Source organism: Salvelinus sp. IW2-2015, linkage group LG27 (genome assembly GCF_002910315.2).
Source record: "Salvelinus sp. IW2-2015 linkage group LG27, ASM291031v2, whole genome shotgun sequence".
NCBI lineage: Eukaryota > Metazoa > Chordata > Actinopteri > Salmoniformes > Salmonidae > Salvelinus > Salvelinus sp. IW2-2015.
Window position 1 is genome coordinate 36,955,091 of NC_036867.1, and position 15,342 is coordinate 36,970,432.

At 45.0% G+C, this 15,342-nt stretch overlaps 1 protein-coding gene across 4 annotated transcripts; it reads left to right on the plus strand.

The window, feature by feature from the left end:
* Positions 1 to 2,275: 2,275 nt before the first annotated feature.
* On the plus strand, positions 2,276 to 13,840 carry LOC111953638 (cilium assembly protein DZIP1). 4 transcript variants are annotated; one of them, XM_023973043.2, is made up of 19 exons: positions 2,276 to 2,381; positions 3,337 to 3,495; positions 3,816 to 4,418; positions 6,342 to 6,381; positions 6,728 to 6,864; positions 6,987 to 7,133; positions 7,266 to 7,391; positions 7,478 to 7,540; positions 7,687 to 7,815; positions 8,116 to 8,164; positions 8,370 to 8,420; positions 8,666 to 8,725; positions 9,114 to 9,271; positions 9,493 to 9,697; positions 11,880 to 12,033; positions 12,213 to 12,610; positions 12,804 to 12,931; positions 13,079 to 13,241; positions 13,332 to 13,840. In XM_023973043.2, the coding sequence occupies exons 2-19, from the start codon at positions 3,481 to 3,483 to the stop codon at positions 13,409 to 13,411; spliced, it is 2,706 nt and encodes a 901-aa protein (XP_023828811.2). In that variant the 5' UTR covers positions 2,276 to 2,381; positions 3,337 to 3,480; the 3' UTR covers positions 13,412 to 13,840. The 4 variants fall into 4 exon arrangements, with proteins under 4 accessions (XP_023828811.2, XP_023828814.1, XP_023828810.1 ...); XM_023973046.3 differs by having other exon boundaries at positions 2,277 to 2,381; positions 3,337 to 3,559; positions 6,297 to 6,381; XM_023973042.2 differs by having other exon boundaries at positions 2,277 to 2,381; positions 6,297 to 6,381.
* Positions 13,841 to 15,342: the final 1,502 nt, after the last annotated feature.

Here is a 15,342-nt window from a genome sequence, read left to right on the forward strand (position 1 = left end):
AAGCAGCCATTTTATAGCACTAAAGCACAGTCCTAGTCCACATGCAGCATACAGGTACCTCTCCCTGACTCTTACCTCTTATTACTTTTGAGATTCTTGGTAATCTCTCTATTTCTATCTCCTTCCCTCTCACACTATTAGAGCCTTCTTCGCCCTAGCTCCAGGAACGAATCACGCACAACCTGTGAACACAGAGTCCTCGGTTCCCAGTGAACTTAGCAACATGTGTTTGTGGGTAGACAATAAAAGGATCCGTGGGTTGCCTCTGTCCTCGTCGCTATTTCCTTTCATGTTCTCTTCCTACGAGGCCGAGTCACCTCGCTACACTGTATCTAAACACTACTCGGCTCGTCTGTCAAAAATAGACAACAAAGTGGCTTGGATGAAAGGAAAAGGACCATTTCTATAGAATGTTCAGCTCTCAGATACTGCACAATTGTTATACCGCGTTCACTAGGCTCGAGATATGGAGAAAATTGGAGGATAAGATGCATAGCGACAACAGTGTAGCACTCAATTGTCTTGCAATTTTCCTTGTCACTCAGCTTGATAGTTGCTGAAGTGGCTCTGATGGTTTCACCTTCCAAAGGTCTCCAGACATCACCAATACCTTTGGAGTAAGCATCTACGGGTGTGTGGTCAGGTGCCTTTGGGTGAAATTGGACCTCTACACATCATCTTCAACATGATGTCCTTTTGCTGAACTGTGGGATGTTTCATTGGGATGCCACATCACACCAGCATGGGCTTCCTGCCTGCTCCTGGAAAAGCACCTGAGGGAAAAGTCTCTGTCTGTCTGCCCAAGGCTATCCTGTCAGTCTATCTGGGGCTATCCTGTCTGTCTCAATTAAATCCACTATTCATCAGGACTTCTATCTGCTGCTAGTGGTACAGCCTGGGGACTGACCAGCATCCACTGCTCATATAGCATCTACTCTCAGTCTACCACAGCAGCAGGACTCCAACAGCAGGTTCAGCACTAGATTATCTTTTGTACCTTTATTTAACTAGGCAAGTCAGTTAACAACAAATTCTTATTTACAATGACAGCCTACCAGGGAACAGTGGGTTAACTTCCTTGTTCAGGGGCAGAACAACAGATTTTTTTACCTTGTCAGCTCAGGGATTTGATCCAGCAACCTTTTGGTTACTGGCTCAACGCTCTAACCACTAGGCTACCTAACACCCCTTTAAGCTGATGTGATATGAAAGGCACTCTCAAGATGGAAAGTAAAGTATGAGTTTTAGGATTGTCCTACTACCTAAACTCCCTGTTAAATGAGCAAAAGTAATGTTACTGTGTGTGTGTGTGTGTGTGTGTGTGTGTGTGTGGTGTGTTGTGTGTGTGTGTGTGTGTTGTTGTGTGTGTGTGTGTGTGTGGGTTGTGTGTGTGTGTGTGTGTTGTGTGTGTGTGTTGTGTTGTGTGTTGTGTGTGGTGGTGGTGTTGTGCGCGCTGACTGGCACGAAGCACCCCACAGTGTCTTTCTGTCCTTTTAACAAGGAGTGCTGTGTTCTCTCCCTGCCCCACAGCTGTTTGCCTGACTGCCCTCAACTAAAACAGCTGACATGTTTCCCCCTGATAATAGTGAGTTAGATGTCCTATTGTCTGTGTCATGCAATAATAGGTGTAGGAATTGTGAGTCATTGACATGCCACTCATGTTAATAATCTCAACATGGTCTTATTTTATTATGAGACATCTGGAATGTGATTCCAAGACAAATTAACTAGAATGTGTCTTAAAAAATGTGATAAAAGTATTATAATAAAAAAAATAAAATAGGAATACGTTTTGCCAGAAATACTAGGCAACTGCTCAGCCCTATCTTGAAAATGCCTCATCCAGTGATGCATAATCATACGCATTTTTTATTAGGACCTACTACTGACATGTTTCTGGCAGAACAAGGCACACATCTCTGTGGGGAATTCATAATCTACACCACAAGGGAGTCCTTTAGCCACTAAAAACTGCTTAAGAGAGAACACCACCTTGAGCGCAGCAGCCTGTCCTTTGCGCGGTTGCTTTTCTTGCTGTAAAACAACGACTGTGGCTAAAAAGTAACGGCCAACAGCCAACTAAAATGTTAAAAGCACTTGGCTCTAAATGTGTATATGGTATATGCAATTGCGTATTCAGGGGATAATAGACTAACACCCACATTTGTCAATCCCCCTTTCCTAAATCTCAGCAGTTTGAGTTCCCTAATTCCCCTCCCCCCTCTTTTGAGAGGGGACACGGGATGAGCAGAGCTTTTGGAATGTGTGCAGCAGCTGCTACGTCACCGCGGTCTCTCCAGTCTCACTCCATCCGAAGATCTCGGTAAAGCTTGAGTCCGGTGGAAAAACAGTTTTTATGGACTCTAAAAACGTTGCGGACGGTAAYTTTGAGTTCTAACTAAAACTTAGAGTTCGATCAGAATGTTATTTATTTTATGAGATACACTCAAAAGGCACATAGGATAAAGTCCATGTTCAATAAATTAGTTTGCTGCTAAATTAAATGTCCTTTAGCCAATTTAGCTAGCTAGCGTGCTGACAGTAGTAACTAACGGACTAAACCACTCCATTGAGTGGAGTTTAGTCCGCTACCTAGCTAGTAATGTTTTTGAATATACAGACGTGTGAGCTAGCTAATTTACTGGTTGCTATTTTGTTCATGTCTACAAAATAAACGTTACTTAGCTAGCTAAAGAACTAGTTACTACGCTATTAACTAATATAGCCTAGTTACATTTATAGCTAGGTAGCTAACTAACGTTAAAAAAAAGTCCTAAAACTGTTTCTCCACATGCGTTCTGTTCTATTGTTGGGTTCAACTTGTCCCAACTTGAACTGTTTTGAGGCACAGTGCCCGTAATTGAGAGGGGCAACCAGAAGTGGGTGATGCTGCAGAATATATATATGGTTATTTGTCAACAGTCATTAGTTGTAAAAATTTGGGATACAAAGTATCTAACGTTAGTTCGATGAGAATAGCTGCGGGATTTGGTTTACATGATTTGGTAATAGCAATCAAGCAATGTCATGCATGTTGAGAGCTTGACACTTCACTTGACTCAATTGGTTATGTGGCTTTTAATGCACAAATAGAAAAAAAGACTGAAGTTTAAGCATTTTTGTTGCAGATGTTAGCCAGACAGATATCACGTGGTCAGAATAGCAGAACATTAATTAAAATTGGTCATATATTATTACGTCAGTGTCATGGGTGACTTTACAAAAACATTGAAAACATCCAGCTTGCGAGGATGCTGTTGATGCTGCAGTCGCGTGCATTGTGGAATCATTTAGGATTGATTAGGTGCAATATTTTGATAACATATGTCTCCCCAGGGAGCCCATAAAGTGGGGCGAACTGTTCTGTTCCCATGGTGATCGAGAGGACGCCCTGCCTCGGTGTCGCGGCGTACAGCTGAAGGGGGCGTGCACCAATAGGGAACGACTACTCGTTCTCTGTGTTCAATCTCATAAAGGCTCATGAAATCCACGATGGTAAGGACAACACGGCATCAACTCGACATCAGCAGAACTGGGTAGATTACCATCGAATACGAATGTAATGCTTAGCCTTTTTTGTGTCATCTCATATGGTTCATTCATGTGCTGAGAGGTGGAATCTTTGCTTTCTTCTTCCATATTCTATACTCTGTTCATGCTGCTGTTGTATTGCTGTGATCCCTGCAGAAGGTTTGTTTCTCCCTGACCTTGATTGAGATGCTGCATTTCTAATCTGTAGCACACAATAATCTATTCATTGTTGTCTGTCACAAATCAAAAAGAATAACCTAGTATAAATGTCTTGTTTTTTTCAGCCATTTTACAATAACGTCTATTACCCATACCAGCCAGAGACKCAAGGMACCCACTCATCAGCTGGGATCCCCTCCCTCCTAAACTCCCCCCTGAGCCAGCCCTCCTCCAGCYGCCGGTGTRRTCCAGCACCACCKCCACCAGCCATGTCTGCCTCCACATCCACCACCATCCCGCCCTTCAAATTCCGGCCGCGGCGCGAGAGCGTTGACTGGCGCCGGATCAGCGCGGTGGACGTGGACCTGGTGGCCAGCGAGCTGGACTTCCAGACCCTGCAGGAGCACATCACAGGGGTGACCTTCTGCAACGTGGAGGGGGAGCGTTGTGTCCGCTGCCAGAGCCCCGTGGACCCGGCGCTGCTCAAGCTCTTCCGCCTGGCCCAGCTGACAGTGGAGTACCTGCTGCACTCCCAGGAGTACTTGACCCTGAGCCTGGGGGCGGCCGAGGAGAGGCTGCAGACCCAGGCCCGCGAGCACCAGCAGCTCCTGGCCCAGCAGCAGAAGCAGGCGGACCAGGCCAAGGTACTGAAGACGGAGCTGAAGCAGAGGAAGAAAATCATTGCCCTCAACCAGCAGGCTATGATCAACATGACCAATTGCCATAAGGTACTGAACACCTCCTCACGCTGCCGCTTCTTCTCTTCTTCTCGGTGTCTGTTTCCATGTGTATTGTACAACAGTTAGTCCCCCCACCCCCCTTCCTCCTGGGTCCCCCTCTTAGCCATTGTTCCCCAGGCGGTATTCAGAGCTGCTTTAGCTTTGTTCAATTATCATTGTCAGAAGAGTGAGAATGTTAACAGGAGGTCTTCTTTGTACATATCTACCTCAGTTACCTCGTACCCCTGCACATTGTCTCGGGACTGGTACCCTGTGTATATAGCCAAGTTATCGTTACTCAATGTGAATTTATTCCTCGTGTTATTATTTTTCTATAATGGTTTTTTTTCTGTATTATTGGGAGGGCCCGTAATTAAGCATTTCACTGTTAGTCTGCTGTTAGTCAACCTGTTGTTTACGACGCATGTGACAAATCAAATTTGATTTGAGAGAAATAGGTTCAGAGAAAATAGGTTCACCTCGTAGGTTCACCTCGTCCCGTAGCTGTAATGTGGCCACTTTATAAGGATTGGTAGACGTAATCATTATCAGCTTTGTTTTGGGACCTAAACAATAGGATTGTGCTCTGAGCAGATGGTGTCAGCTGGTGATAATTAGACCTACTTCTTTTAATCCACTTACAGAAGGGTGGCAAGAGACGGAACCAAAATGACTGAACCACCTCCCCCACCCTCATTCATGTTTCCATAATGACATTGGTATCGCGCCAACGTGTCGTTTTGATGTTCTTCTATTTTRGACACCAGAAATGTATGCATTTATTGTACAGATGTAGAATAGAAGGATCCTTATATTTTTAACGGGCATTGCTGTTGAATAGGGCCCAGCTGTTGCCAAGGCAACACCTAGTGTTTCATATGACTGAGCATTGTTGCTAGGTGAGAGTGCCCTGCCCGGCAAACAGGCACGTTGATAACCGAGGCGTCTGTACAGCTCAATTATTGATGGGCCACCATGCATCCAAAAATAGACCTAGATGTGTTGATTGTTTCACACAGGTACTCAAATGTATTGCGTCAAGCTACATTTACAGATACAGAAACTTCAACAGATATACAGAATGCACAGTGTATCTGATACACAGTATCTAGCCTAATTGTCTGCAATTCGCAGAAATGTTGCCTAAATTGTAGTACTTTTCTCATTCAAGAAACGTCCTGCCTATTTCAGCCTGTGTGTTGTCAATGCACTCTAGTAAATGAACGTTTTAGTCCGCTTTTTTTATTACCGTCTCGCACATCTAGACACGGCAAACGGATGCCAACAGACACACAACCGCCTTGATTCTATCAAGGACCAGACCTAATTAAATTTCACTGGCGATTTACAAAGTTATTCCAGAGCAGCAATGCAATTACAGCACACAACAACAAGGGTCTCTGTTGTAGAAACCACCACTTCCCCTGCAGCATGGTAGAGCACCAGCACGCGAGGCAACAAGGTATCGGTGGCAGTGCGGCTCAGTTTGAATGAAGGCACAGATGCGTGCTGTGTTGGTGTCGGGCGTTAAATGTGGCGTGTGATGTGGTTGCTCCGGCATTTAATATGCCCCGTCTGTCACTCCCCCTGTGAGCTGGAGCGAGGTGCCGCCAGGCATATGGGGTGAATCACGTCACACACGCTATGTCGATCTGTCTCCCAGGAAACAGTCCCTGAAGCTTAATGGTATATAGTATAGTCGCGGCTTGAGCTTTGGGTTCAGATGTGTTAATTTTTTACACACAGCCCAAGTTGCCTATTGCGAAATTGGTCTTACATTTGATCTATAAGTGAATACAACATATATTCAGACCATTGATTTGTTGCAATCATTGCATGGGAATGTACTGTAGATGTATAATTCTGTTTCCTTTTCTTTTCCTTTAGTGTCAACATTGTGATAAAGCCTTCATGAATTCCTCCTTTCTCCAGAATCATATGCAACGTCGCCATCCAGACGAGTACGACAGCCGTAAGTCAAGAGAGCTTTAAAAGGTTTGATCATCAGTTTAGAGAGAACGGTATGGAAAGTAACTGTCAGTCAGGTAAGAAGGTTCGCTGCAGCCAACCACCCTGTCTCCCCTGACAGTCCCATAGGGAGTCCCACTGGTATGGGTGTCCCCAAGCGCACCGCAGTGTCCCTACAATGCTGGGAAACCAGTTCCTATGACATCCCACTCTAGTTTGCAGCAGCAGTAGACATGTCACACACTCCCAGTCTAGCAGAACGAGAGAGATGTATCATTGAGCCCAGCCCTGAAACACTAGTTAGGCTAACTTTTTCTTCATTGGTATGTCTCTGTGATTGTTTCTGTCAGAGTTAAGGACAGGCAACCAGAGGAAAGTGAAGAGCATTGCAGATGAGGAGGAGATCAGTCGGCTGAAAGGGCAGCTGAGTTACACCACATCTGAGCTGGAGTCACAGAGGCAAGCCCTCTTGGCCAAAGCCTCTCAGGTGGGACAATAAGAACCGTGCTTGTTTCCATGGCATTGATCAACTTTGTTATTGAACGCAATGTTTGCACTTGCGTATTTGTTGAGAGATTTTGACCATTTTTATTCTCTTTTCATCTGTAGGAAAGAGACCAGCAGTCCATGCACCAGGATTTGATGAGAAAGCTAGAGAGCTGGAAGGAAGAAGAACACAGGAAGATGGAGGAGATGAGAGTCGGTTTCCGGAGGGAGATAGAGATGCTTCACAACAGGAACGCTCTTCTTCAACAAGTGAGTCCACTAGTCCATTTGGCAAAGCGCTGACTTTCATGGTTCTGTGTCCAATTCAAACTGATGCGTTGGTGATTTGGTTCTGTAAGTCAGGGAGGTTTTTGTTTGAATGATTGGATGTGATCTGTACAGAAAGTCGACCTCAAGATGACCACTCCTGAGAGGAGGCCCAGTCCTGCTCCCCAGCAGACTGACCAAGACCTGGATGAAAAAAACAAGGTTGTGGTCCAGAAGATGGATCAGAAACACAAGAAACTGGTAAGCAGCTAAGCAATTCTTCTTCTCTTAAATATTTCAAGTTGTGATTAAAACATTTTTTTTATCAACTATTTATTTTGTTACAGGAAGAAAGGTTTACATCAAAAATGGAAAAAATGAAGGCAAACCATGAGAGTGAGAAAAATCAGGTATCTGAAGTTTTCATGAAGAATACTGGTTAACAGAAGTACTTGTGAGTTCTGTTGAATAGTTAATGGTCAGCGGAGAGCCTTGAAAGAGGCAGCCATCGCAGTGGGATCTCTAACGTCTACGTCTGTTCTATGTCTCCTCTCAGTGGCAGGATCAGTTTAGCAGGTTGGAGTCGTCTGTGGTGGAGTGGCAGCAGCAGAGCCAGAGGCAGAAGGAGGAGAGTGACCAGCGGCTTCAGGAGCGGGACGTAATCATCCTCTCTCAGCGAGAGCAGGTCAGTTCACTCACCACCACCCCCTGGCGACCCGGCCACCGGGGCAGCTGGGAATATGAGGAAACTGGGCGCCTACTTGGCCCTCATACAGGAAATCCTGGATTGATGGTGCCGGATGGACGTGTCATGTTTTCACACACTCATATAGTGTAGTCGTCAGGGCCGCTCTGACTTCATAAGCATGTTAAAAAGTTTCATTAAATTAGATTACGCCCTTGGGGTTCAACAGCAGGGGTTGAATACAAAACATACAAAAAATATATAATTAAGAAATGTAGCTAATTGTACTTCATTTCACAGATAAAGCATATGTCCTCAAATCCACCTACTAAAGTAGTTGAAGTTCCAGGTATGCATACTTTTTCATTGACTTAATTTTTTGTATTACTATGTTTATATTTGTCAAATTTGGATATTAGCTTGAATCTGGATACTATCTTGAGCTTGGATATTAGCTTTAATCTGGATGTTAGCTTGAACTTGGATATTAGCTGTTTATAGTTCTGTAAAGAACCTGTTATTACTGACTATCGTTCCTACTTTGTATGTTTCAGTGATCATAACAGCCCCAGCGCCAGAGCCTAAACCAAAGAGAGTAGTGAAGGGTAAGTTATTAGCAGGAGATTCCCAACCATATGTAGCTCAGTCAATCTAAACATCTGCATCCTTTTGCTCAGAGAAAAGGTATGCTAGCATGTAACAAGGCTGTTCTGGCAGCGATCTCTCCCTGTTGATCAGACCTCCCAACAAGACACCATTCGAGATCAATGTTATTGTTCCCTCTACCTGAGTTCCCTTTTCCTAATTCCCGCTCTTGTCTGACCTCTGACCCCCTGTGTTGTCCAATCAGAGCAGCCTCCCTCTGCTCCTAAACTGGATCCTATAGAGGAGCTGTCTGAGGAGGACAAAGGTAACACAGTCTAGACGGCAGCAGCGTCTGTCTGTCTGCTCCATGCATGCTCTCTGCACGGACGTGTCAGTCGGTCTGTGATGCCTGCCATGTAGTCAGTGAGCATTTGTGAAGTCGAGTCAGTCAAAGCCACGTTGGCCCAAAAATGCAGCAAGATGTTCTCTTCTGCCCGTCCCTCTCCAGAATCCTGTGGCTGTTAGCTGTAGTTATCTATGGCACAGGTCCTTTGTAAATGGAAGAAAAGGAAGCTCATATGCACCGCTCTCTCTCAAATCATTTTCATGCTTGCCCAGCCTGTCCTCTGAAACTACAAAGGCGTCTGTTATTTTGAGTGTGTTATCAAGTGTATGTGTGTAAGTGTACTGTACCTGTCTGGTGCTTGTCATAGACTCGTCCAGCGTGTCTGAGAAGAAGCCAGTTGTTGTAATGAAGCAGCCGTCTTCTGTGACCAGTGTCCTGAGGAAGAACCCCAACATCAAGAGGGAGCTGCGTCCCGCCCTGGAGCAGGCACTCCTAGAGAAGCTTGAGTCCCTGGGAGTCAAACCGGTACGTACTGTACCTTCATGAGTACAAATACACAATGGCATCTTTAAAATCACTCTGTGGAAGATCTATGCCGTTAAAGAGTCAGCCTGACAGATACACCATCAAAAACATACAACAAATCGAGCTCACTAATAGACTTGAGGGATAATTTGTTTCCCCAGTAAAGATAATCCTTATGATAGTTAAGCGTCTTCCGTTTTCTAATCTACACAACTCTGTAGGGGCTGAGGGGACTCGGAGGCAGCGAGTACAGTGATCTCATGGCTAAGTTGCACTCGGAGAGAGAGAGAGTGGCGAAGGACATTCCGGACTATTGGCGTCACCGTGAGGATGTGGCTCACACACTGCGTCTGAGACTGAAGGACAAGAGGACGGAGAGTGACTCTGCCCCCGAGCAGCGGGTCAAACCAAAACAACCCACTCAAGGTGATGTATTTGTATTTATTATGGATCCCCTTAGCTGCTGCCAAGGCAGCCGCTACTCTTCCTGGGGTCCGGCAAAATTAAGGCAGTTATACAATTTAAAAAACATTACAATCCAATCATTACAGAAGTCACAACACACTAACCCTAACCACATATCTACAATGCAAAATCCATGTACGTGTGTTGTATGTTATCGTTTGTGTGTATGCATGTGTCTGCCTGTGTTTGTGTTACTTCACAGTCCCCTCTGTTCCATAAGGTGTATTTTTACCTGCTTTGTAAATCTGATTCTACTGCTTGCATCAGTTACCTGATGTGGAATAGAGTTCCATGTAGTCATGGCTCTATGTAGTACTGTGTGCCTCCCATAGTCTGTTCTGGACTTGGGGACTGTGAAGAGACCTCTGGTGGCATGTCTTGTGGGGTATGCATGGGTGTCGGTACATTCAGCATGTCAACACCTCTTACAAGTAATGATGCAGTCAATCTCTCTTCCACACCGAGCCATGAGAGATTGACATGCATGTCATTAATGTTAGCTCTTCGCATACTTTTAAGGGCCAGTCGTGCTGCCCTATTCTGAGGCAACTGCAATTTCCCCAAGTCCCTCTTTGTGGCACCTGACCACACTACTGAACAGTAGTCCAGGTGTGACAAAACCAGTGCTTGTAGGACCTGCCTTGTTGATTGTGTTGTTAAGAAGGCAGAGCAGCGCTTTATTATGGACAGACTTCTCCCCATCTTAGCTACTGTTGTTTCAATACGTTTTGACCATGACAGTTTACAGTCCAGCGTTACTCCAAGCAGTTTAGTCACCTCAATGTGCTCAATGTCCACATTGTTTATTACGAGGTGTAGTTGAGGTTTAGGGTTTAGTGAATGATTTGTCCCAAATACAATGCTTTTAGTTTTGGAAATATTTAGGACTAACTTATTCCTTGCTACCCATTCCAAAACTAACTGCAGCTCTTTGTTAAGTGTTGCAGTCATTTCAGTCACTGTAGTAGCTGACGTGTATAGTGTTGAGTCATCCGCATACGTAGACACACTGGCCTTACTCAAAGCCAGTGGCATGTCGTTAGTAAAGATTGAAAAAAGTAAGGGTCCTAGTTGGCTTTTTTACCCAAAATTTCATTTAAGGTGCTCCAAAGCTTTTTACTATCATTCTTTATATCGCTTATCTTTGTTTCATAGTATAGTTTATTTTGATTTAGTTTAGTCACATGATTTCTTAATTTGCAGTAAGTTTGCCAATCAGTTGGGCTGCCAGACTTATTTGCCATACCTTTTGCCTCATCCCTCTCAACAATACAATTTTTAAATTCCTCATCAATCCAAGGGGATTTAACAGTTTTTACATTCATTTTCTTAATGGGTGTGTGCTTATTAGTAACTGGAATAAGCTATTTTATTAATGTGTCAAGTGCAGTGTCTGGTTGCTCCTCATTACATACCACAGACCAGCAAATATTCTCTACATCAACATATGAATCACTACAAAACTTCTTGTCTGACCTCTTATACACTATATCAGGCCCAGCCTTTGGAACTTTGGTTTTCCTAGATATGGCTACTATATTGAGATCACTACATCCTATGGATTTGGATACTGCTTTAAAGCACAATTCAGCAGCATTAGTAAAGATGTGATCAAAACATGTTGATGATTTCATTCCCGTGTTGTTTGTAACTACCCTGGTAGGTTGACTGACAACCTGAACCAGGTTGCAGGCACTGGTTACAGTTTGAAGTTTGTTCTTGAGTGAGCAGCTTGATGAGAGCCAGTCAATATTTAAATCACCTAGGAAACATACTTCTCTGTTGATATCACATACATTGTCAAGCATTTCACACATATTATCCAGATACTGACTAGCACTTGGTGTTCTATAGCATGTGGGGAGTATGAGGACTTAGAACTTTTAACGCATTCAAGAATGTTCATGTAGTTTTTGCGGAGGAGTTCATGTTTCATCTCGTGGGTCTATTCCATTCTCTTGTGATAGTTTGCTAGCATGCTGCTGGTGACATTAAACAAGTCCCCCTTAATCAATGTAACAGTTTAAGCCTTAAGCTGCTCGCAACAGGAGTTATGTTCGTCACTGTTTTAACCTACTTAGGCCTCGAGACGTCCTCAAACAAACAAATCAGCTGATTGTTGTTGTTCTGTCCCTCCCTACAGTGACCCAGGCCAGACAGCTGTCCAGCAGCCTTTCCTCCAAGGTGACCCAAGTGATGTCAGGACCCACAGCAGCGCCTGCCAAACAGCTGCAGACGACCCCCCAGCCTGCCCCCCGGACCCTTACCAGTACCCTGCCCAAGACCTCCACTCCAAAGTAGTTACCGAGTCAGAATCTCCTGCTGTTTGTCTCAATGCATGTCAGTTAGACACCCTGTCTAAAGAGACTACCTCACCACTGGCTTCATTTATGTGGTGTCAGTTTCTTATTACCTTATAAGGGAGTGATTGATTGTACGTTCATTTCAAATTATGACATTGCCTTTGTTCTCGTAGGACCCCTCCTTTCAGCTCAGATGATGAGTCATCATCAGAGGAGGAAGAGGAGGAGGAGCCACCTCAGAAACCCAGACAGGAGCAGAGAGTCCCTCATCACAGAGCCTCCCAGCCCAAACCAACACAACCCAAGACCACCCCCCATCACAAACTCACCCAGTCCAAACCGGTCCAGGCCAGATCAAGCCAGCCCAAACAGGTCCAGCCCATTACCACCCAGGCTCAGCCATATAAAACCCAGCAGCCCAGAAGCACTGCGGTCAACACGACCAAGACGGCAGTCACTGTGGTAGAGAGCGAGGGAGAGTGGACAGAGGGGAGTGAGTTGGAGGAGGTCGACCCACAACAGCTCCAGAACTACAAAGACCAGAATGGGAACGTACAGAAGACTACAAACAGTAAGAGGGACTTTTGTTGTTTTTACACCACGAGGCTGATTTACTCCTTTGTGTGATTTACTCCTTTAAGTGCTAATATCAGATAACAACACACATATCTCAAATCTACAGCCTTTTCTTTTAGTTGTGTGTTTATTGAAAACTGTTGCCCATAGGTTTTTATGCGTTGTGCTGACCATATTTGTCTTTCCAGATAACCTGGTCAAGGACTTGACTAAGAGCCTGGAGAAGCAGCTTGCAGACAGAGGACCAAAGAAGCCACTAGGGGGAGTGAGCATCTTACCAGAGAGGAAAGACAAAGACGTTGTACGGGAACTCAAGGTGAGAAATCCTCTCTCGTCTCCTCTCTGCAGTGTCATCATCAACTCAGAGTAACATAAGACGCAGAGAACAAACAGAACATTTGCTGACGTCAGAATGTTCTCATATCCTAATCGTGTTCATCTGGACTGTTATGTGGCGTTTCAGTATACAAACGAGGATGAGGAGGATGACTGGGATATCTCCTCGTTGGATGACCTATCGGTACCCGCCCCCGTGGGCAAGCCCACCGCCCCCGTGAGGAAGAGCCTGGACTCAGACAGCACTACCAGTGTCTGGGGAACATCCACCGGGAAGGGGCAGAAAACAGGTCAGTCTCACTCASTCTCACAGACCCGGCTCCAMTCAGGTCCCTTTATCCTTCACCTTCACCCTCTGATGATGTTRATCCATTCCCCAGGTTTGAATGAAGCAGGAACCGGCAGCACTCTGAAGAGCAGCCTGGTCTCTGTCAGCGACTGGAGTGACGATGATATATAGTAATATGGAGGTGATACGGGTTTACAGTTCTACAATGATAAAACTCAATATGACGTCCATAGGAATTCTTTGGAAGGCAAATATACTTATACATGATTTACTGATACTGTTAGAATTACAGTTGCATATAAAAGAGACTTAAGGAAGAGATCCTCTGCTCAGGACACAGTTTATCTCTTGAGACATACACCTATGACAGTGGTAGCCATCTGCCTTGTGGCGGTTTTCAGTGTTTTTATTTCATATACAGATTATATATTAGCTACAGGGAATTATCACCTTAGAGGTTTTATGAAATGTGATATTGCACTCCATGTGAGGTACTTGTATGATTTGTGTCAAAACAATTTACATGACATTTGTAAGACATTTGAATGTTCTATGAAAGAAAATTATTTTTGTTTGTATATAAAATATTTATACATGCTAGTAGACAAGCAATACAACATTTGTTTTTTAATCAAATGAAAACATTCATCCCTTTCCTTGATGTCAATTCAGTTCACTAAAGGAACACAGTTCTATGTTAGTAAAACAGTCATACATGAGGTATCTACAAGGTGTAGGTGGTGAGACAGTTACCAAATCAAATTGAGTCAGTTCCCACAATGTTTTCATGGTAACTAACGGCCAATGATATGAAGCAGTGTATTTCCTGCAGTACAGGAGCTACTGCAGCTCAAACTAAATCGTCCCTGCTAAACGTCCCAGTGGTCCTTGTTGTCCTGATCCTTCTGCCACCTCTGCTCCCTTGGACCTATTGTGGCATTGGAGTCACTCTGGAAGAGTTTGGCATCATGTATGTGCATCTGGTCCGAGCTGTGGCATAGGAGTTAGGTCTGCGGGGCCTTTTCTTTGAACCCGAAGACGGAGCAAGAGAATTGTGAGATGATGAACATATCCGACACAAAATACACTGCTCAAAAAAATAAAGGGAACACTTAAACAACACAATGTAACTCCAAGTCAATCACACTTCTGTGAAATCAAACTGTCCACTTAGGAAGCAACACTGATTGACAATAAATTTCACATGCTGTTGTGCAAAGGAATAGACAAAAGGTGGAAATTATAGGCAATTAGCAAGACACCCCCAATAAAGGAGTGGTTCTGCAGGTGGTGACCACAGACCACTTCTCAGTTCTATGCTTCCTGGCTGATGTTTTGGTCACTTTTGAATGCTGGCGGTGCTTTCACTCTAGTGGTAGCATGAGACGGAGTCTACAACCCACACAAGTGGCTCAGGTAGTGCAGCTCATCCAGGATGGCACATCAATGCGGAGCTGTGGCAAGAAGGTTTGCTGTGTCTGTCAGCGTAGTGTCCAGAGCATGGAGACGCTACCAGGAGGACAGGCCAGTACATCAGGAGACGTGGAGGGAGGCCGTAGGAGGGCAACAACCCAGCAGCAGGACCGCTACCTCCGCCTTTGTGCAAGAGGGAGCACTGCCAGAGCGCTGCAAAATGACCTCCAGCAGGCCACAAATGTGCATGTGTCTCTCTCAAACGGTTAGAAACAGACTCCATGAGGGTGGTATGAGGGCCCGACGTCCACAGGTGGGGGTTGTGCTTACAGCCCAACACCGTGCAGGACGTTTGGCATTTTGCCAGAGAACACCAAGATTGGCAAATTCGCCACTGGCGCCCCTGTGCTCTTCACAGATGAAAGCAGGTTCTCACGAGCACATGAGCACATGTGACAGAGTGGAGACGCCGTGGAGAACGTTCTGCTGCCTGCAACACCCTCCAGCATGACCGGTTTGGCGGTGGGTCTGTGGTGTGGGGTGGCATTTCTTTGTGGGGCCGCACAGCCCTCCATGTGCTCGCCAGAGGTAGCCTGACTGCCATTAGGTACCGAGATGAGATCCTCAGACCCCTTGTGAGACCATATGCTGACACATGCACATTTGTGGCCTGCTGGAGGTCATTTTGC